Source organism: Schistocerca serialis, chromosome 4, assembly GCF_023864345.2.
Source record: "Schistocerca serialis cubense isolate TAMUIC-IGC-003099 chromosome 4, iqSchSeri2.2, whole genome shotgun sequence".
Taxonomy (NCBI): Eukaryota; Metazoa; Arthropoda; class Insecta; order Orthoptera; family Acrididae; genus Schistocerca; species Schistocerca serialis.
Genome location: NC_064641.1, coordinates 24,816,536 through 24,840,236, shown reverse-complemented (window position 1 = coordinate 24,840,236; position 23,701 = coordinate 24,816,536). Strand labels below are relative to the sequence as shown.

The 23,701-nt window shown below is 38.3% G+C and overlaps 1 protein-coding gene across 1 annotated transcript in view; it reads right to left on the bottom strand.

The window, feature by feature from the left end:
* The window catches only part of LOC126475356 (proton channel OtopLc), a 763,792-nt gene that overhangs the window by 151,118 nt on the left and 588,973 nt on the right, over positions 1-23,701 (bottom strand). Inside the window, exons 4-6 of the mRNA XM_050103169.1 lie at positions 6,908-7,022; positions 994-1,195; positions 860-912 (exon numbers count right to left, since the gene is read on the bottom strand). Of these exons, the coding sequence (XP_049959126.1) occupies positions 860-912; positions 994-1,195; positions 6,908-7,022 (370 nt within the window). The remainder of the gene's footprint in view (positions 1-859; positions 913-993; positions 1,196-6,907; positions 7,023-23,701) is intronic.

Sequence of the window (23,701 nt, the reverse complement as noted above, 5' to 3'; positions counted from 1 at the left end):
CCACTACAGTGTCAATAAGTGTTAGAATTTGGACAGGGAAAAGTGCTTTCAAATTCCAGGACACACACTGAATGAAAATGGTGTCTGTTCTTTTGGAAATGTCCAAAGAAAAAGTATACATATCAAAACATTACTTCTCCTCTAATCATGAAATTTCCTTCTTAAAGAGTAAATTAAAAAAGGTTGAGGGGAATCATTAGATTTCTCTGTGACATGCTGCAACATTTTAGTGGTTTTTATTATGAAATAGTGAAGTCATCAGGATAAAAGCAAGTAGTTAAACGCATCACAGTTCACACAATTCTCTTAATCTGACACTATTTTCCTTCATTTCTATAATCTGCTGCAGCACTTTGAGTGTTTTCATATACCTCTCTCAGGAATTATATACAAATGAATCTTTAGTAAGGAATTTTGTATCTGAAATTTGAAAGAATCAGAATTTTCATACAGTGGACAAAAATATAACATTGGTACTGAGGTGCAAGATAGTAAAATGACATTATCGACAAATGCATGCCTAAATATGAGTACATCTCTTACTGTGTCCATTCTCTCATTTCATTTAAACATATATTTTTATGTGCATTATAAGGATTAAATTGCGCCAAGCTATGAAACTGAGAAGATTGAATAGAATGCTAAAATCACTGAGAAATATGTGAAATGTACACCAATTGTGATTGCTTATGCTGAGCGTGCTATAAACGCTGGAAATTTGTTTACAGTAGCAACAACTCTTTCAATTAATACAAATATTGAGAATGCAGCCACGAGATCCATGCATCCATTTATAAACAGCACAAGCATATGAGTCCTAGGAAGCAGCATACACTATGTTTAATAATCACTACTGTACCTGAAACATTGAGCCTTTATTATTGCCACCAACACCTCCCGGTGTTCCCCCACCTCCATCTCCACCACCACCGCCAGCTCCTCCTCCACCACCGCCTCCACCGCCTCCTCCACCTCCCCCACCACTTTCTGCACTTCCTTTCTCCTTTGCTTCAGCAGCTTTTTTCTTTTTCTTTTTCTTCTCTTTTTCTGCCTTCTTTGCATCAGATTTTTTGACAGGGGGTCGAGGTGGAGGTGCCTGGACTTCTGGTGCACAGCAGGCGCTTTCTTGTAGTAGAAAGCAGAATACGTACAACAAGAACAGTATGCTCATTCCATACAGATATGTGAAGAAACCCTGTAACAGAGTGAAATAACTAATTATATATGCAGAATAAAATTATATGACACATAACAAAGGCGTGATCTGACAAACTTCTTTAATTATCTCTCATTAATATAACGTCCAGACAAAAATTATCAGGAATTTTTAACGTATTTTATATCAAGGATAATATTATGAAAAGGATAGATTGCTTTGCAGCATATGGCGGAAATGTTGAGTCACAGACAGGCCCAGCAAAGAGACTGTTAAATAAGTAAGCTTTCAGCCAGAAAGCCTTCCTCTAAATTAGAAAACACACACAGGCACAGGCACATGTGCACCCACCCACCCACCCACCCACAAATGCAGCCCTCACTCACATGACCACTGTCTATGGCTGCCGAGGCTAGTGTGTCTACATGTCCGGATAAATCCAGACATGTCCTCCTTTTTCTCTCTTTGCCCGAGGTCTCGGCACATTTTTACGTTTTCCTCCTGTTTTGCAAAGTTGACCTAATAAAATTATATTGACAATTATTCCCATTCTATTGCTCTTTCCTTAAATACTTCATTTACAGGTGGCAGCAGGATCATCAGTTTTATCGATTTTTCACTGCTGATCATGGATCAATCCATAAGTGAGTGCAAATATCGATTATTTAAAATTTGCTTTCCATAATTTCAGTTCTGGATTCATATTGCCTTGGCATTATAGGTTTCATGTCATGAACCCAGTACTCATGTGTGAGTTTGATTTTTTGTTTATTGTAACCGAGTGAGTTTTATAAAATATCTGGCACTGTGAAACTTTTCTATTTACACTATTAGAAAGCAACAGCATGAGAAAACTATGTGGTTGCCTCTTTTCCCAGTCATTTATAGGGTACTGGAAATGTATCCTGCTCTTAAATCTTACTTCCTGTCTGAAACCAAGCCAGCAAACATTTTGTTTCAGTTTTTTGAGAATAAGAAGTTAAGTGAAACCTACTTACAGCATTTTCTTTCATTGACATCTGTGTTCAATTCAAATATTCTGCACATAGAAAAGGACAACTCTGTGCTCACAGTGACTGAAATTTTAGATTCTGTATGTCAGGTGCTTGAGAAGTGATTAAACGAAAAATTCATTTGTCTAAAGTTTAAACAGAATCTGGAAACTGCAACAGAAGAATTCTTTGATAAAGACAGTAAACTTGTTATGAAGAAGTGTACGTTGGTGTACCAATCGTGCCACAAATATTTAAAACAGTGGCTTTGTTGACAACTTTTCCTGTTTTAAATGGATGTCTCTTAAAAAAGATGTTAACTACAGTGTTGTTGAAAAAAGCCTTTTGTATTTACAAGATAAATGTAAAGCTTTTGAAACTGAAGATGGAAAGCATTGTGACCATTTCTGTAATTTTAAGCAATTTCTGAAACAGAACGGTAATGATCCTGAATTTAGTGGTCAATTTTGTAGGGGAAAAAAAAAAAAAAAAAAAAAAAAAAAAAAAAAAAAAAAAAAAAAAAAAAAAAAAAAGAAAAAAAAAAAAAAATGGGCCAAGTATTTTTTGAAAGTAAGTCAGTTGATTGTCATTCAGAATTGTCATAACTTGCCAAATACTTTTTTAGTATATCAGCGCACAATGCAAATGCAGAACGAATATTTTTACTGGTTACCACACAATGGACTGATGATAGGAATAGATTGAACCTTGAATCTGTGAAAGGTATTTTGATGGTCCAGTACAATTTAAAAGAGTTTCCCTGTGTACCTTTTTAAAATTATCTGCTAAGCAAGCCTACACTTCGACAGAAAACTGGATCTTCAGAGGAGTACCATTAAAAGTTCAGGAATGTATGTTACATCTATTAATTAATTCATTAATTAAGTTTGAACATATGTTTCTGTGTCCTCTTTTTCCTAGCTTTGACCTCCTTTTTGATGCTATTTGTCTCCTTTTTTATACATCTGCTTCTAGTCACCCTAGCTGAGGCCAGACCTTGGCAGCAGAGACAGTGGTCACGTGCATGATGGGTGCATTCGTGTGAATGTGTGTGTGTGTGTTTTCTAATTCAGAAGAAGGCTATTTGGCTGAAAGCTAACTTATTTAGCAGTCTTGTGCCATGCCTGTCTGCAACTCTATCCTTTTCACAATATCCTCATTATTCCATCCTGGATTTTCCATTGTTTGGTCTTTGAATAGGACAGACTAAAAATAGAGTACAACAGATACTAAAATCAATAATTTGTGTCCACAAATAAATACATTGTTCTATATATACCAGTAATGAACATACATAAACTAAACTTATGATCCCCTGCATGGGTACTGGCTTTGTTTTACTAGTAAATTTTAACTAGTAAATTTTAACAAAGATATGAGTAAAAAAAAGCCTTATCATAAGGTGGAGTTGAGAAAAGGATAGGCATGTAAACAAGAACTTTATCATATTACTTAAGCCTATGAACTGTAGGTATGCTTCAGAGACTGATGGTAAAAGAAGAAGATAGGTACATATAATGCTAGGGCAAATTCACCCTGCTGCAAATAGAGCAGAACAGAATCCAGGCATGAACAGAAAAGAGTGGGGAGCAGGAAGCATGAGCCACAACTGATCAGTGGAAAGTACAGAAGATGAGGTGGGAGCACTGGACATAGGCATGTCAAGAGTACATATTATCAGAGATAGAGATCAGGAGTCAGAAAGGCTGAGGAAAGTGTTAGAGGACCACTATGCACCTATGCAGATCATAGATGTTAGTGTGAATAGGGGAGGTGAAGGAAAAAGGGGGGATGGGGAGGGAGTGGGGGTGGGGAGATCCTGTTGGCAGTCAATGACTGTGACCGTGTTGTGTTCAGCAGCACAGCTGGTCAAACTTGCTCTTGGATCTTGCTTGGTGGACTAATCTGACATGGCGCACAGCTTGGTTGGCGTCACAGTACACTAGAATAAGTTTTCCTTGGTACTATATATCTATCCTCTTTCTCTGTTGTCCCTTTCTCCCCTAACCCTTAGTCCAATTTTACCCTCACCTCTTCCCCTGTTATCCCACCTGTTCCATACAAAATAGCCAGTTACCTGTGACAGGTCACAGTACCAGCACAATATAGCTATGTGTGGAATATAGACTGCCTGGAGGAAAAAAGTGAAGCATCCAGAAAATATGGCCAGATGCCAATGTCTCATCATACATTTACACCCAACTGGTGGGTACGTAAAAGTTCACAGCTGCAATTTTCTGTCACAAGTACAAGTGCATTAGTGTTGTTGTTACACCAGGTAGGGTATATAAGAGGTGTGAATAGTGTCGAACACTGTGAGATCACCGAGACAGACACGCAGTGCTCGTGTGAGACACCATTGATAGTACCAGAAAATAGTTCAAAAGGGGTCTCATTGTGGATCTTAACTTGGACAGTTGGTCAAATTGTGTAGTATGTGCTACCACTCACAGAGAGTGTGGTATCTATGAACTGTCTGCAAGATGTTTAGGTAACCTTGTGGCCCAAAAGATATCCATATCTGTTCTCGACAGAACATTCATGGGACCAGCTTGAACATACACTCCATTGCATTGCCAGTAACTAAGATCAAAGTGCTGTCACAATACCTGTGGGGCAGCTTGCCGCAGGAGAGGATACAATGATTTTATGACACCTTCCCTACCAAATCAGTGCCTGCACCCAGGCCCAAGGGGGTGCAACATAATAGAAACTTCTGGACAATACTGCAGTTTGAGCCAACTGCAGATATTTTTGGGCGTCATTGAAAGTGTGTTTGGGACTTAGTGCAGTTTCACCCAACGTGAAGGGGAGTCAGTGATGTGATCTTGCCAACGGCAGACATGGTTTGTCAGTGTGCACTGCAACAATAAATAGCATGCAGAAATGATTTTAGCAGATATTTTACGTATCAAGGACAAAGATGTGATTTGTAGTAATTTGCAGGAATATTCATTACATTACAGAGTTGAATTTCTGAATGGCAAAACTTCTGAAAATTAGATCAGTTCTTATGACACCTGTAACTTTAAGTGGCTAATCCAAGTGAGAACCATTGTTTGTACTACATAAGACTGAAATAGGGCTATTTATTAGCTTCATTTTGTGAACTACAATAAACAAAAACAAAACTTCACAATCTCTCACATCATTTTATGTACTATCACTGATCATAGTTCACTACAGCAATATGCAGAACACTGGCTGGATGTAGGTGCATGGTAAGAACAATTTCCTATGTTTGAGTTTGGTGTAACCCCTCTTTACATGTCCTATTTTCATATTTTATACATAAATTAAGGTACGGTGGGTTTACAAGGAGGAGTGTAGAAGCAAACTAGTTCAGTCATATTGTAGATGTTATCAGAGTTATATGTGCCCAGATACTTCGTAAATGACATCTTATTGTGAACAGCAAACATCAGTAAGTACTAAGAACAATCACCACTTTGGTAGGACTAAGAAATCTACTAATAGCATCATCAAATTGATCTTCAAATAAACTTATCAGCTATCGTGAGGGCTTATTGTAGCTGAAGTACAGAGGTTAGAGAGAGAGAGAGAGAGAGAGAGAGAGAGAGAGAGAGAGAGAGAACAGTACGCCAAGGACTGATAGCAGTTGTTATCAAGTTATTACCCAAAAGCTGCAAACCATGAAAATACACTGCACTACCTACAGTGATTTATGCAACAGTTGAAGGGAGTTTTATGGACTGTGAATCACATGATATGGCACTCAGCTGGCCATACAATAACCTCACTTAAGGCTGAAGACTAATGTTTATTTGCATGTGTAATCATAACAAGTAAAAACTAGAGAATATGGTGTGACAATCTGTGGATTTCCGTGAATGAATTTAGACCATTACTTTTGATTTACATAAAAATGAAAGTAAATGATAATGAAAATAATTGAAAGACTAGCATACTTCCCAAGCAGTGGCAACAGTTTGAAACTGGAACTTTTGGGTGCTAGCAGAATACTGCCCCTGTCCACAAAGCAACACCACTTGCATTACAATTCAAAGAAAATCTGTTCGAGTTCCTAAACTGGTGTGCACAAAACCAAGATCAGATATCTACTGAACTCTCTGTTCTAAGAAAGAATGACAATAAATGTGCCAAAACAACAGCAATAGCTATTCACCATTGTTGTTGTTGTTGTTGTGGTCTTCAGTCCTGAGACTGGTTTGATGCAGCTCTCCACGCTACTCTATCCTGTGCAAGCTTCTTCATCTCCCAGTACCTTCTGAATCTGCTTTGTGTACTCATCTCTTGGTCTCCCTCTACGATTTTTACCCTCCACACTGCCCTCCAATACTAAATTGGTGATCCCTTGATGCCTCAGAACATGTCCTACCAACCGATCCCTTCTTCCAGTCAAGTTGTGCCACAAACTCCTCTTCTCCCCAATCCTATTCAGTACCTCCTCATTAGTTATGTGATCTACCCATCTAATCATTACTGGAATGCATTCCTAATGCTCTTATAGAAGCAACAACAGTTATACACACTTATGATTCACACTCTTTTGAACAGACAGCAGTCAGTTTCCAAGGATTGTTGCGAATTATTTTACGGTTACATTAAATTGAAATGACGCTTTCTTGCTTTTGTAGCAATATTCTATTTAACACAAGTAATTTAAGTGCTTGTGACAATTCAATAATACTATGACATTGTAAATCAAAATATCTATGCACTAGTGACAAAACTGTAATAACAATTTGTTGAAAGTAAATAAATAGTGCTAGCGTACCTCATAATAATGTAGAGGTATGTTTTGAGTCACAACTTCCGAGATGACATAGGCTATACAAATAACAATCAGCAGCTTGGCATATATGAAGCTGAGAATAATGAAGAGTGAGGTCCTGAAAACAGAAAAAGACAAATACATTTAGTAAAACAATTTGCAAAGAGGTTTTGCAGGAAATGAAATCATACATTGACAAAAACTCCATTTTTTGTTTCATTCTTTAGTTCTGGGCTTCTCACAAGATAATAATTCTGAATAACATATGAAATACCACTATGGTATTTATACTGCAAAATATGCAGTCAAAATATTAATCAATGTATGCTTGTCACTAGATCTAAATTTGATGCTATTGTGGATAATTATAAATGTTTGTTCTAGACGATCCGTGATATATGTAATCAGCACAAACTTTGCATTATTTTGTTTTTAACTATAATTTAGCATTCTTGTATGAAAATCTTTGACAAACGCCCTTCAATTGTACGAAAATGTTAAACACTGCTTACTTAGGCCAAGACGAGTTTTTTCAAGTTTACAAGTGGGAGAACTTAAAAATTATAGTCAGTCAGAATACAATGGACACACATCAGCTACAGCAGACTATGAAACAAGAGAAGTACCATAAGGTCTTTAAAATAAAATTTGTGGATTCAGCAACAGCAGTGTCACAGCCAGATAAGTAGTTGGTTCACATTCCTTGGTGGGTTACCATTGATCATTGCACTTGCAACACTTCCTGTTCCTTCAAATTATCTGACTTATCAATTGTCCCTTACAAGGATGCATGAGACATTAACTATCTTTCCTCTAATATCAGACACCTCTTGTGTGGCTTGTTCATAAGACAGTAATTCTCTCTTTTTGGTTAACATAAAAAAGTTTACTGCAAAATACACTGCTGTCATCTGTCACTGACATCACAGTCACTATTTCACTGTCATCAATGGTAGTGCCAACTCCCCAGAAATATGCTTTCACCATGAACACAAAACTTATCAAATGTAATGAAGTGAGAAAACAACTATTATTCATGACAGATGAAAGGGGATATGGCTGAAAACTATTTTATTAAGTAGCTTCTTTTCACAGAAGACAAAAAAGGCACATTTTTAGGGACAATATTCAATATCCACACATTAACCTCATCTTGCTATGCTATGGTTCCTGGAGAGGAGCACCAGTCTTCTCTTTACCTACACATGACCAACAATGGCTTTGCAATGCTGGTGGTAGTGAGTATGGTTGAAAGCAAGAGGAAACTACAGCCATTATATTTTCTGAGGATGTGCAGCTCTACTGTATGGTCTAATGATGATAGCACCCTCTTGGGTAAAATATTATTGGCATTAAAAAAAAAAAAAAAAAAAAAAAAAAAAAAAAAAAAAAAAAAAAAAAAAAAAAAAAAATGTTCTCCACTCAGATATTTGGGCAGCAACTACCCAGGAAGATGCTGTCTTCAGGGAAACAAATATGGCATGCCAAAGATTGGAGTATGGAATGTTAGAGTAATAAATCGAGCACATGTGTTAGAGAATGTGGAAAGAGAAATGGACAAGTGAATTGGGGAAACATAAAGAACAGAATTTCTGGCAATGAGATATTTTAAACAGAATGACCTCATCCATGCCAACCAGCATGGATTCTGACAACATCCATCGTGTGAAACCAAACATGCAGTTTTCTCAAGTCATTCTTTAAGTCCTGGATCAAGGCAGTCAAGTAGATGCAGTATTTCTTGACTTCTGAAACACATTTGACTCAATACTACATATATGCTTATTATCACAAGTATGACCATACAGGGCACTAAGCAAAGTTTGTGACTGGACTGAAGATTTCTCGGTAGAGAGAACACAGCATGTCATCTTGGATGGTAAGCCATTGACAGATGTAGAAGAAATTTTAGGTGTGCCCCAGGCAAGAGTATTGGAACCCTTACTCGTTCATGTTGTCTATTAATTATCTTGGAGACAATATTAATAGTAACCACACACTTTTCACATATGATGCAGTCATCTATAATGAAATACTGTATGAAAAAGAGCTGCACAAATCGTCAATCAGACCTGGATAATATTTCAAATTGATGTAAAAATGGGTAACTTGCTTTATAAGTTCATAAATTAAAATTTTGCAGTTCAGAAAACGAAAATATGTAGCATCCTGTGACTGCAATATCAGTGAGTCACAGTTGGAAATGGTCTACTCAAACAAATACCAGGGTGTAACCATTTGTAAATATATGAATTGGAATGATCACAAACACTTAGTCATAGGTAAAGCAGGTAGATGAATCACGTTAATTAGTACACAATTAGGGAAATACAATCAATCTAAAAAGGAGATTGCTCCTGAAATACTCATGTGACCTATTATAGACTACAGCACAAATGTGTGGGAACTGTAGCAAATAGAACTAACAGGGGTATTGAATGTATATGAAGAAGTATAGCATGAATGGTCACACTGAGATACTTTAAGAACTTAACTGACAAACGTTTGAAGACAACCACAAACTGTCCTGAGAAGGCCTACTTCCAAAGCACTGAAATAAAAGCAGGTTTCATTGACAAATCTAGGAATCTACTGCAGTCCCCTACATATTGCTGTTATAATGATCACGATGATAAGATTAGGCTAATCACAGAATGCACAGAGGCATTTAAGCAACATTCTTCTCATGCTCCAGAAGTGAATGGAACGGAAAGAAACCCCGTTAACTGGTACAGTGGAAAGTATCATCTTCTATGCACTCTGCAGCAATTTGCAGAGTGTGGATGTAGCTATAGATATAGAAAGCCACAAACAACCACAGAAATACAAATATATTATGTACTTATTAGCTCTGCAGATGAAGAAGTTGAAAGAATGCATTAGATTTGTGTGTGTGTGTGTGTGTGTGTGTGTGTGTGTGTGTGTGTGTGTGTGTGTGTATATATATCTCTAAAAACAAAGATGATGTGACTTACCAAATGAAAGTGCTGGCAGGTCGACAGACACACAAACAAACACAAACATACACACAAAATTCAAGCTTTCGCAACAAACTGTTGCCTCATCAGGAAAGAGGGAAGGAGAGGGAAAGATGGAAGGAAGTGGGTTTTAAGGGTGAGGGTAAGGAGTCATTCCAATCCCGGGAACGGAAAGACTTACCTTAGGGGGAAAAAAGGACGGGTATACACTCGCACACACACACATATCCATCCACACATATACAGGTACAAGCAGACATATTTGAAGACCAAGTGGAAAGTGGAAAGGTCTTCAAATATGTCTGCTTGTGTCTGTATATGTGTGGATGGATATGTGTGTGTGTGCGAGTGTATACCCGTCCTTTTTTCCCCCTAAGGTAAGTCTTTCCATTCCCGGGATTGGAATGACTCCTTACCCTCACCCTTAAAACCCACTTCCTTCCGTCTTTCCCTCTCCTTCCCTCTTTCCTGATGAGGCAACAGTTTGTTGCGAAAGCTTGAATTTTGTGTGTTTGTTTGTGTGTCTGTCGACCTGCCAGCACTTTCATTTGGTAAGTCACATCATCTTTGTTTTTAATATATTTTTCCTACGTGGAATGTTTTCCTCTATTATATATATATATATAACTCTTTGTCTTTAAATATGTCTGCTTGTGTCTGTATATGTGTGGATGGATATGTGTGTGTGTGCGAGTGTATACCCGTCCTTTTTTCCCCCTAAGGTAAGTCTTTCCGCTCCCGGGACTGGAATGACTCCTTACCCTCTCCCTTAAAACCCAAATCCTTTCATCTTTCCCTCTCCTTCCCTCTTTCCCTCTTTCCTGACGAGGCAACCGTTGGTTGCGAAAGCTAGAATTTTGTGTGTATGTTTGTGTTTGTTTGTGTGTCTGTCGACCTGCCAGCACTTTCATTTGGTAAGTCACATCATCTTTGTTTTTTTTTATATATATATATATATATATATAGCCGATAGCAAGTTATTGAAAACGTGTGCTCCTCAATAACTGACCAAAATAAGTGACTTAAAATCTTTATGAAGTTTATTCTTATATCTAGTATTAACTCTGAAATGGACTGTTGGTTGAAAGAGAGATGTATCATTTGTGACAAATTTCAATAAAGAATAAATATAATGTGAAGCAGTAGTTAGTATCCCCAGTCCTTTGAACAGGCCTCTTCAGAATGCTCTTAAGTCCATGCTACAAATAACTCTTATATGCTTTTGGATTTTAGCTTGGCTTGATTAGGTACACCAAAAAATTATCTCATATGACATTAGGACATGAAAGTAAGTGAAGTATGATACCTCTTTTTATATATATCAATTACATCCAACTGCAGTTTTGCCTTGAAAATGACTGGGTGTGTACCTGCCAAAATTTTGGCTGTTTCTCACAACATCACATTGTTGTATTCCGACAAGTTATTTGAACATTGTATACGCAAGGAAAAAATCACATCTTCACTCTATTTGTCATATTTTAGGCATATTCTGGTCAGTAAAGTCTATCAAGGCCTGAACTAAACAGTGTGTTTTTATCAAAGTTTAGTGACAAAGAACTATCCATGAAAATTTCATTAACCAATCTTTTTCAAATTACATTTGATTTGTTATTATTGCAAACTACGTACCATCTGCAAACAAAACAAAGTTGGTCTCAAAATTTTCATGATGAAAGGTCATTGATATACACAAAAAAGTAAATACCTTAAGATGGAACCTTGTGGCACCACAGCTAATTAGTTCCCATTTAGATGATGACAGAGAGCTTAATTCAAGACACCCTTTGCTTCCTGTCAGAGAGATATGCTTTGAAACATTTCCTGTCATACCACAATACTCAAATTTACTGAAAAGGATATTGCTGGAAAGGATATTGCTAAAAGGGATATTGTAGTTTACACAGGCAAATGGCTGTGACAGGCAACAAAATATACCAGTAGCCTGTAATATACTGCCCAGTTTCTAAGTACATTCTTGCTACATATGTAAATAGCCTTCTCAATATTTGAATTCTTCAGTTTTTGCTGTGTTGGTTAAGAACACAATTATGTGTCACATTTTCCTAAGCTTTTCAGAATGTTGGCAAAAGTGAAACTGGACAGAAATCTTACAGCACTTCTTTATCTCTTTTCTAGTCTGCAGCACATGGTCTAACGGTTAGCACTGTTGCCTCACCGGATCCTGGGTTTGATCCTGGCCAGGTCGGAGATTTTATTTGCTAGAGGACTGAGTGTTTGTGTTGCTCTAAATATCTCATGTAATCTTCATCAACATGTAAGTTGCTGAAATGGTATCAAATAAAATGGCTTATGCCAGCTGGCTGAACAACTTTAGATGGGAGTCTCAGCCAATAATGCCATTTCATCTCCTTTCTTATACAAAGGCTTAACTTAAGGATATTTCAACCATTTGCGAGACGTTCCTCTGATAAATGACTGGTTGCACAAATAAAGCCAAAAGAGTAATTGTTAACTAACTTACTTTATCACAACAACTAGATTTTTTTAAATGCTTTTATGATTAATATTACATTGGCAATGAGCAGCATATTCATATTACTGAAGTTGTTTGTAATGGCTGGTGTGAGATATTTCATGGCAGCACCTACTGAACTCAACAATCCCATCTTTTTTAGTAACAGTTACTTAAATGCTCATTACAAAGTTCTGCAACACTGCACAAATTTGTTCCCATTATATCGTTTACCCCCAATGCTACTTGCTTCTCCTCATCTCTGGTTTTACAAGTATCCTCCTCCACTATATTCCATGTTGTCTTTATCTTGTTATCTGATGTAACTATCTTTTTCTTCTAATGTATTTGTCTTGATGTCTATATTATTGTCTTCAATATTTCACAGCATGTTTAGCAAAGAGTTATGGCATCAATATCAGAGCCATTTCTGTCTGACAGAGAGTGTTTCCTTTTGTCTCACTTGAAGCCTTTATTTCTTGAGTAATATATACAGCTCCTTTGTAGACTTTAGCCTAACCCTGGCTACATTTTGAAGTAAACAGTTTTCAAATAGGTGCAGATGTTATTAAATAAAGTGTTCTATACAGTGCTTGTGGCATGAAAAACACATCACTCCAGCTCATGTAAATAAAACCATTTTTTGCTCACTGACTACAATCTTGAACTCGGATGAGATAAGATAAATTATTCAGTTCTTTAAGCAAGATGAAAATTTAATTGTGTGTTTGTTTGTGTGTGTGGGAGGGGTATGGGGGACGGGGTGGGGGGGTGGGGGTTGGGGGGGGGGTTGGGGGAGACTGGCATTAAATAACAGGAAAACAGAGAATAGTAGGTAGATGTGGACTGGAGAAAAGGTCTGAAAGAGGAAGCTGGCTGGTGGAAAATGGGGGCTGATAGCACAATTCAATCACTGTGAACGTTTTGTTTAAGAATTCTGAAAGAAGACTGTACTTATGGAAGAGATCTGGAAACACCTGAAGGTAACAGGTAGATTATGTTATGGCAAGATGATAATTTAGACACCAGATTTTGAATTGCAAAACACTTCAAGGAATAGAGGAGTAATCTGACCACAAGTTTTTGGTTATGAACAGCAGAACGAAACTGCAGAAAGGTTGCAAACTAAGAATATCAGCCTGGATAAACTGAAAGAACCTGAGGTTGTTCCAAGTTTCAAATGAACAAGGGAAAGAAATGCAATATAAGTAGGTAAGAAAGTAACAGAGCTATAACAATGAAAGACAGAAGAAGATTAAATAGGAAAAAAAAGTTCTTTAAATATACATTGATAACATGTGGAATACTGAATATCATTGATAAAAAGAGTACATATAAGGATGCAACAAATGATCCAGGCAAATGAGATTACAGATGTCTAAAAAAGATTTTGATAGGAAGTGCAAAATGGCAAAACAGGAATGGCTAGAAGACAAACACAAAGCTGTAGAAGAATGCAGTCATGTGGGAAAAAAGAAATGCTGCCTACACAAAAATCAAAGAAACCTTGGGAGGAAAGACAATCAGCTGTATGAGTATCAAGGGCTCAAATGTCAACCCAATACTACCAAAGAACGGATGGCTGGAACGGGGGAAGAATATGGGCCTACATGGAAGGGCTACACTAACGAACGGAACTTGAAGGCAATATTGTGCAATAGGAAGTAACTGTAGATGAGGTGGGAAATATGGGACAGCAATACAGATTTTACAGATAAGTCATATGTAAAGGATGTGCCAGACAGTAAGAGATTTTACTTTATTATATGAGCTTTCAAATGGTAACTTCATTTTTCCATTATGGCCAAGCCACAGCCCACAGCTGGCAGTGTTAGCCGCCTGTAAATTCTTTTGTCCCATGGTTTAGCAACGGGAAGTCAGCACTGAGGAAGGGCACCTTGGCCACGCACCTCCCTCATGTGCTGATGAGGTAATGCTGCCTCAGGCATCACTTAGCAGGCGACGCTCTGAAAAATTTCAGGCCGCCTGCACAGTTTTCTCGATCCCGACCAATCAGGGTAGAGGAAGCCACGTGGTGCATCGAATTTACCCGGCCGCCTGTCGCTGAACCCGCACTTGTCTTCTCGCGCTCTTGGACACTCGCCCTGTAGCAGTGCACAACTCCCGCTTCTCCTGGTGCTGCGGCACCGGGGACTTCGTTTTCAGAGCCGGCATACTGCTCGGACTGGCCCGATTGGCAGATGCCAACTTTCGTTAGCTTCGCGAACTACGTTTCGCCAAACTCTATGCTCTGGCTCACCCTCGCCTCCTTAGGCGTGACCCCTTTTTAACATGCTTTCACCAATAAATGTCCTTTGTCTAAATTTTATCCTAATCATTCTATAATGCCCACTGCCTTCCCATACACCCATCCTGTACACATAGCTGCAAAATACAGACACAGACTGTCCACAGGATAATGCGAAGACTGGAAGAAACTGAACTCGACTAAGACCAGTTTAGGTTCTGGAGGAATGTAGGAACACACGAGGCGATACTGGCCCTACTTCATCAGTATTGTGGACAGTTGGCTAAGATGCTCTTGCTACGTGGATGTCAGCTAAACTTTAACACAAACAGATAGGTCATCCACTGGAATAATCTGTGTTTGTGTGGATTTATCGGCCCAATTGACAACCAAAAGTACACTTTCTATAAAAATGAGTCCAGGAAAAGAACAGAAATGTTCCCATTGCCTGAAACACTCACATGAAAACATCCCTACAGCTCACTTGTTTGCCAATAAAAATTATGTTGTGTGTGGACCTTACAGCAATCGGAAGAGCATCATGTGGAGTGATGAATGAAGATACACATTGTGGTAGAGTGAACAATTCCCACAGGCCTGGCACATGATGACAGACTAATCAATTTGAGAATGTCAGGACATGTTGAGTTTCAAGGATCACAACAGCATTGGTCTCTTTCCTTGTATCAGAAGTGGAGGGCTTCAGAATTTGTCTTGACTGTGTACTAAACTCCGCTGATAACATCACAGAAAGGAGTGTCATAGTCACCTCAACAATCTTAGACAGTTTCAGCAGGCAGTCCTTACCATAACCCATACAAGATTTGGTGACAGAAAAATGGGATTACAGACATTGCTCACAAAACTTTGAGGCCCAGCTAACTGAAGAAGAATGGACATATAAACAGACATATCCAATATCATCTCCAAAACCAGTCTGTCACTGGAAGAATATTTTTGAGAAGTTGGATGAAACCCTGAAAAGGTTTGGTGCATAATTAAAGCCAGTAAATAGTAACAAACCACAACAGAACCTCACATGAAGACCTAACAGATCAACTTCTGACCTGCAAGATAGCACTGAGGCTACGGATGATGCACTCAAACTACAATTTACAACTCTCACGCTCACGACTAAGAAAGCGACAACCATGAGCAGGGCCAGTTTGAGAGCATTTTTGTACAGTAGTGACGTGTCACGTGTCATATGACAGACTTACCCCACCCCGTGATCTCCATCCTCCCTCAGACATTAGTTTTCTTTCGTTGGGCTCTCTGTAAGGGAATCACAGCTAACAATAAATCTAAATATAGTGATCTTCAAAACGAGTTGTTTGTCTTTTGAAATAGTACTACATAGAAATTCCTATTGAAGAGAAAGAATTTCTGAAACTTTTTTCAATGCTAAATGTTATGAGACCAGTGACACTGTTTCTTCTAAAAACATGCACCCAAGAGTCTTCACTAGCTTCATAAACCACACCATACATTTGCTGAAAACAGTATCCCAGAGGTTCCACAATATCTATGTTGATTTCCCAGTGGGTACCACTGAAAGGGTTTATAGTTGGATTAGGTACAGTGTATGCTTCTTCAAAATACACAATTAGTAGGTAGATGCAGAAAGATTTAACAGCAACATGATAACACTGCATTGTTCCAGAACTTCAAGTAATTCCTTGAAATCAGACTCCAATTCAGTAACAGATGTTTTATCAGCTGAAATACCAAAGAATCAGCTATTTCCACAAAATTAACAGTCAGCTCTGCAAATATCCTTTAAGGAATTATTGTAAAATTTTTTCTTGTTTTTTGGAAACCAGACGTATCACATTCCACAAAAAACCCAGTATACTTCAACAACCTGAGAGACTTCTTGGGCACAACACGATAAATAAAATGCAGCGTTGGTTTTTATTTCTTGAGACTGAAAGAACATTTGAGAAAATGTGGCATAGAGAAGGGATCACAAAATGTTTCACCACAAGCGTCCATTTCATCTTGTTAAGATTGTTTCATCTTTTCTGAGAAACAGACAGTTCTGTCCACTATGGCTTAGCAGTCATGAGATCAGCGCTCTTCACCTTGCGAATGCCCAAAACCGTGTATGTGTGCGTTGGGGGGGTGGGGGGGGGGGGGGAGGTGAGGTGGGGGTGAGGAGGAGGCCACCACTGTGTGAAAATGTGTTGTATTCCATTGTTTGGTTTCATTCGCTTGTTGAATCATGAATGGCGAACCCTGTCAAGCAATACAAGCCTGTTCTCTGTCATTCAAGTTACGATAATAATTTGGTATTTGCCCTTTTCACTTGTGACGTGACATTTAACCCGTTCACAAAGGTAACAAGAGTAGACTGACGAAACAGTAAATGTTATCAAAGGCTACATCACTTCTTATCTAAACGCTTAATAATTTTTCAGGGATACCGTACATTATTTATAGTAATGTTTGTATACTTATACCACATTAACCCAAAACTGTTACTGAACTGTGTTGAGGCATCACTGTTATTGATTTATTGATTCATTTTCATCTACAGCTGCACAATGTGCAAGAGATATTTAGATTTTTTTTGTTAATATTATCAGTTTTACATATAATATACCTTTGTTCATAATAACACACATTACTATATCAATTAATGATGAATACTTAAATAAATGTTTTTACGCTATATACAGAGAGATAAAATACAAACGTTCTTCTTAATGGGACTACATTGGGTAAACAGTCCAAAATTTAGTTTTGTAGGTATTCATTTACTGTGTAAAAGCAGTGATCAACCAAGTACGACTTCAGTTTAGATTTGAAGTGACCAATGTTTTGTATGTGTTTAATGGTATCTGGTAAGGCATTGTATAGTTTGATACTAGGATGGATAAGGCTGTTTTGAAATAACTTTGTGTTGGCACTTTGAACATGTACATCCAATTTTTGTCTTGTATGATAGCTGTGTATTGTGCGATTTTGAGTGATGAGTGGTCTTTTTGTATGTAAGTTTTTCTTTAAGTACATTATATTTTCAAGTATATATATGCAAGGAAGTGGCAGGATCATCCTTTTTTGAAACAATGGTCTACATGATTTGTGATTTCTACCCCTTCCATTATTCTTATAAATTTTTTTTTTTTTTTGCATTCTGAATGTTTTGATGGCATCTCCAGAATTTCCCCAGAACATAATCCCATACCGGAGGTGAGAGTGTACAACTGCATAATATACACACTGAAGGGTTAGATTAGATTAGATTAGATTAATACTAGTTCCATGGATCATGAATACGATATTTCGTAATGATGTGGAACGAGTCGAATTTTCCAATACATGACATAAGTATGTTGTTAAATTAACCTAATTAAGTTAATATAACAACTTTATTTTTTTTGTGTTTTTTTATTTTTATTTTTTTATTTTATTTTTTATTTTTTTAATATTTTTTTTCTTAATTTATATCTAAAAATTCCTCTATGGAGTAGAAGGAGTTGTCATTCAGAAATTCTTTTAATTTCTTCTTAAATACTTGTTGGTTATCTGTCAGACTTTTGATACTATTTGGTAAGTGACCAAAGACTTTAGTGCCAGTATAATTCACCCCTTTCTGTGCCAAAGTTAGATTTAATCTTGAATAGTGAAGATCGTCCTTTCTCCTAGTATTGTAGTTATGCACACTGCTATTACTTTTGAATTGGGTTTGGTTGTTAATAACAAATTTCATAAGAGAGTATATATACTGAGAAGCTACTGTGAATATCCCTAGATGCTTAAATAAATGTCTGCAGGATGATCTTGGGTGGACTCCAGCTATTATTCTGATTACACGCTTCTGTGCAATGAATACTTTATTCCTCAGTGATGAATTACCCCAAAATATGATGCCATATGAAAGCAATGAATGAAAATAGGCGTAGTAAGCTAATTTACTAAGATGTTTATCACCAAAATTTGCAATTACCCTTATTGCATAAGTAGCTGAACTCAAACGTTTCAGCAGATCATCAATGTGTTTCTTCCAATTTAATCTCTCATCAATGGACACACCTAAAAATTTGGAATATTCTACCTTAGCTATATGCTTCTGATTAAGGTCTATATTTATTAATGGCGTCATACCATTCACTGTACGAAACTGTATGTACTGTGTCTTATCAAAATTCAGTGAGAGTCCGTGTTGTAGCTGGTACAATTTTTTAATGTACACAGCACAAAACAAGAAGTACTTAATTTTTTGTTCATCTGCTCAATATGTGCTTTCCATTTCAAGTTGTCTTGTAAATGAAGTCCAAGGAATTTGGTAGAGGCCTGTTTTGGCAATTGTCTGTTCGTATAGTTCTAGATTGGGTGATATCAGATTTTTTGTTTGTGCAGTGTGTATATCCATAGCTACAGTTTTTTCAGTGTTTATCATTAAGTCATTGTCCTCAAAGTAACATGTTAGCCTGTCAGTGGTTTCTTTTATGTTTTTTTACAAGAGTTTCTTCTGAGTTTCCTGTAATTAGAACACTCGTATCATCAGCAAATTGAAATATTTTACTGCTGTCATTGCTTATGTTTAGGTCATTTACATACAGTAAGAACAGAACAGGACCCATTACTGATCCTTGTGGCACTCCATATTTAACAGTCAGTAGCTTGGAATTATATTTGCTAATGATACATTATTGTCTTACTTATAAGAATGCGGTCAAGCGTTTGCATTCTTCGGAAACTATTAACAGCACGTGTCTCGAACAGAAAAAAACTATTTTCCACATACTCGTGCAATAAGCCTAAGAATGATTCATACCAGTGACTGCATTCAATCTGTTGAAGTGCTTATGCAGAAGACAGGCCGGTTATATGGTAAATAACATCTGATATGTGTCATTGTGAGCTCGAGTAAACGTGCAGTCTGGTATGTCATATTCGCCCACATACAATGTACTAACTAATCAGCTATCATGCACTCCGCGAATATATTCGCCGCGGTAGCTGACGGGAGTTGTAGAACCTCGAAAAGTCGCAATGCGGTGCATAACTTTCGACTGATGTTCACTTGTTTGGGGTCGCTCGTTACCAGTGGCATTGTTGCAGCCATTCTGTGTTGTGTTCGGTGCGTAGTTTTGTTCCGTTTGTCGTAAAATATCTCATACCACGACTACGTTCGTATACAAAAGTAGGCGACATGCGATACTTAGTGTTGTTTGTTAACGAAGTCTGCGAGGAAAATCTGTCGGTATGTATTTAGTGCCTTTGATGTGTGTCGTTTCCTCTAGGCCCTCAGTCTCAACACCTGGTGCCTTTAAAGAATGCACGAGTAATACAGACAGTCGGGCCAGTTCAGGGTCGCACGTTGCCTGTAGTACTGATGAACTGAGTGCCCATATTCAGAAGTAGCCGTACTGCGTATTATTTTAACATACATAGAACATGTGAAAGTCACGTCAAATAATATTTTATTTCATTAATTTAGACGATAACCTTGATTTATGAATCATTAGCTGACCAGCATAATCAATGTGACTCAATATGTCTGCGTGATCGTTCAACTCTTATGATCGCCATTCTTATGGCAAGGGGGGGGGGGGGGGGGAAATCACTTCACTGTTTACGAATAGTAAGTCTAGCATTTGTAGACTTAGAGAAAGCTTTTGACAATGTTGACTGGAATACTCTCTTTCAAATTCTAAAGGTGGCAGGGGTAAAATACAGGGAGCGAAAGGCTATTTACAATTTGTACAGAAACCAGATGGCAGTTATAAGAGTCGAGGGACATGAAAGGGAAGCAGTGGTTGGGAAGGGAGTAAGACAGGGTTGTAGCCTCTCCCCGATGTTGTTCAATCTGTATATTGAGCAAGCAGTAAAGGAAACAAAAGAAAAATTCGGAGTAGGTATTAAAATTCATGGAGAAGAAATAAAAACTTTGAGGTTCGCCGATGACAATGTAATTCTGTCAGAGACAGCAAAGGACTTGGAAGAGCAGTTGAATGGAATGGACAGTGTCTTGAAAGGAGGATATAAGATGAACTTCAACAAAAGCAAAACGAGGATAATGGAATGTAGTCGAATTAAGTCGGGTGATGCTGAGGGAATTAGATTAGGAAATGAGACACTTAAAGTAGTAAAGGAGTTTTGCTATTTGGGGAGCAAAATAACTGATGATGGTCGAAGTAGAGAGGATATAAAATGTAGACTGGCAATGGCAAGGAAAGCTTTTCTGAAGAAGAGGAATTTGTTAACATCGAGTATAGAATTAAGTGTCAGGAAGTCATTTCTGAAAGTATTTGTATGGAGTGTAGCCATGTATGGAAGTGAAACATGGACGATAAATAGTTTGGACAAGAAGAGAATAGAAGCATTCGAAATGTGGTGCTACAGAAGAATTCTGAAGATTAGATGGGTAGATCACATAACTAATGAGGAAGTATTGAACAGGATTGGGGGGAAGAGAAGTGTGTGGCACAACTTGACCAGAAGACGGGATCGGTTGGTAGGACATGTTCTGAGGCATCAAGGGATCACCAACTTAGTATTGGAGGGCAGCGTGGAGGGTAAAAATCGTAGAGGGTGACCAAGAGATGAATACACTAAGCAGATTGAGAAGGATGTAGATTGCAGTAGGTACTGGGAGATGAAGCAGCTTGCACAGGATAGAGTAGCATGGAGAGCTGCATCAAACCAGTCTCAGGACTGAAGACCACAACAACAACAACAACAACAACAAGTGTAAATGCCACAAAACTGAAATAAAAATTTTGAACCACTAGCGAATTATTCTGTATGTGCTTTGAAACAAACTGAGCGACCAGGGTTCTTATTGCTCTTGCTTTCACATAGTGAGAAAAGTATGACTGCCGCTATTTCAGAGTTTCACCATTGTTCAAGTTACTGGCAATCAGAACGGAGTTTCCCGCCGTCGCATGTGCCCATCTACGTACACTATCCTCACTGACTGTAAATGAACACAACTCAAGTTAAAACGTAACATGTGTCCTATTAGAAACTTGTAAAGTATAAACCTCAGGATTGAGAAATTTAAGATACACTCCATAGCACTAACATCGTCATTGACCTCATTCAGACGAATCAGAATTCAGGGTATTGAGTTTGTGCGACATTTTCGATGAACCCACGTCGTCTAGTGTGTAGGTATATCAACAAGCGATTTTTTTAAAACTGTGTGCCGCGCGGGACTCGACCGTAGGACCTTTGCCTTTCACGGGCAAGCGCTCTACCGAATGGATCGCGTGACCGCTACGGTCCCAGGTTCGAATCCTGCCTCGGGCATGGATGTGTGTGATGTCCCTAGGTTTGTTAGGTTTAAGTAGTTCTAAGTTCTAGGGGGCTGATGACCACAGATGTTAAGTCCCATAGTGCTCAGAACCATTTTTGAGCTCTACCGAATGAGCTATCCTAACAAGGGAACCTCCCCATCGCACCCCTCTCAGAATTAGTTATAAGTTGGCACAGTGGATAGGCCTTGAGAAACTAAACACAGATCAATCGAGAAAACAGGAAGAAGTTGTGTGGAACTATGAAAAAATAAGCAAAATATACAAACTGAGTAGTCCATGTGTAAGATAGGCAACATACAGGTAAGTGTGAACTCATGAACGCCATGATCCCGTGGTTAGCGTCAGCAGCTGCAGAATGAGAGGTCCTTGGTTCAAGTCTTCCCTTGGGAGAAAATTTTAATTTTTTATTTTCAGACAATTATCAAAGTTCAGGCACTCACATATAATCAACTTCGCTCTCCAAAATTCCAGGACATGTTCAGGTTTGCTTGGACATATGCAGGTTTTGACGGTCTACACACGGAAAAATTTGAAAATGTTAAAAACATGTTTTGACAGAGCACAGACAAAACTGGGCGACTGTGAAACTGTTGCAGTCATTTGTTGCAGTTTATGTGACAAACTTCACACTTTTTTGGGAGTGATTATCACATCCACAAGAAAACCTAAATTGGGCAAAGTAGAAGAATCTTCTTACCCATTCACCAAGTGTACAAGTTAGGTGGGTCGACAACATATTCCTGTCATGTGACGCACATGCCGTCACCAGTGTCGTATAGAATATATCAGACGTGTTTTCCTGTGGAGGAATCGGTTGACATATGACCTTGCAATCAAATGTTTTCGGTTTGCATTGGACAGGCACGTCCTTTCGGCTACTAATCGCACGGTTTTGCGGTCCGGCCGCAAAACGCAGACACTAAACTTATTACACTGAACAGAGACGTCAATGAACGAACGGACAGATCATAACTTTGCAAAAATAAAGAAAGTAAACTTTTCATTCTAGGGTAGATTTGAACCAAGAACTTCTCGCTCCGCAGTTGCTTACGCTAACCACGGGACCACGACGCTCCTGAACTCGAACTGTCCTAGATGATGCCTATCTTGCACATGGACTACTCAGTTTGTATATTTTGCTTATTTTTTTCATAGTTCCACACAACTTCTTCCTGTTTTCTCGATTGATCTGTGTTCAGTTTTTCAAGGCCAATCCACTGTGCCAACTTATAACTAAATCTGAGGGGGGTGCGATGGGGAGGTTCCCTTGTAAGTACCACTCATGGCCCACCCTCACTGCTTTATTTCTGCCAGTACCTTATTTCCCACCTTCCTAACGTCACTGCAGTTTTTCTGCATGCCTTGCAGCACTAGCAATCTTGTAAGAAAGCATATTGCGGAGACATACAGGTGTTGTACGAAAATATGGAAACACCGCGAGAAACGCTTGCTTGAAAATAAACGGAGGTAAGTTGGGCTGTTGTATTTGACCACGAACTGCACCTCAATACACTGAAAGGGTCAATCACGGCCAAACAGTGTTTTGCGTTTCAAGTGCATAATATCGAAGCCAAGTGAACTTAAATGTGGACAGACTGCTATTACCCATACGGTGAGTCCTTCCGTGACCAAGCGAGCAGGAGTATTTATGCTGCATATTGAGAAAGCAGTATAACGTCATCTGCTAAATCATAATTTGGGTGAAAGTGTGTGTTCAGTAACAGGGATACAGTCGCTGAAGAGGATTGTGACGAAAAATTAGAGGACAGCAGCTGTTAGGTCACTGCAGAGCTGAAAGTTGCACACGCGAACATTGTCAGCACC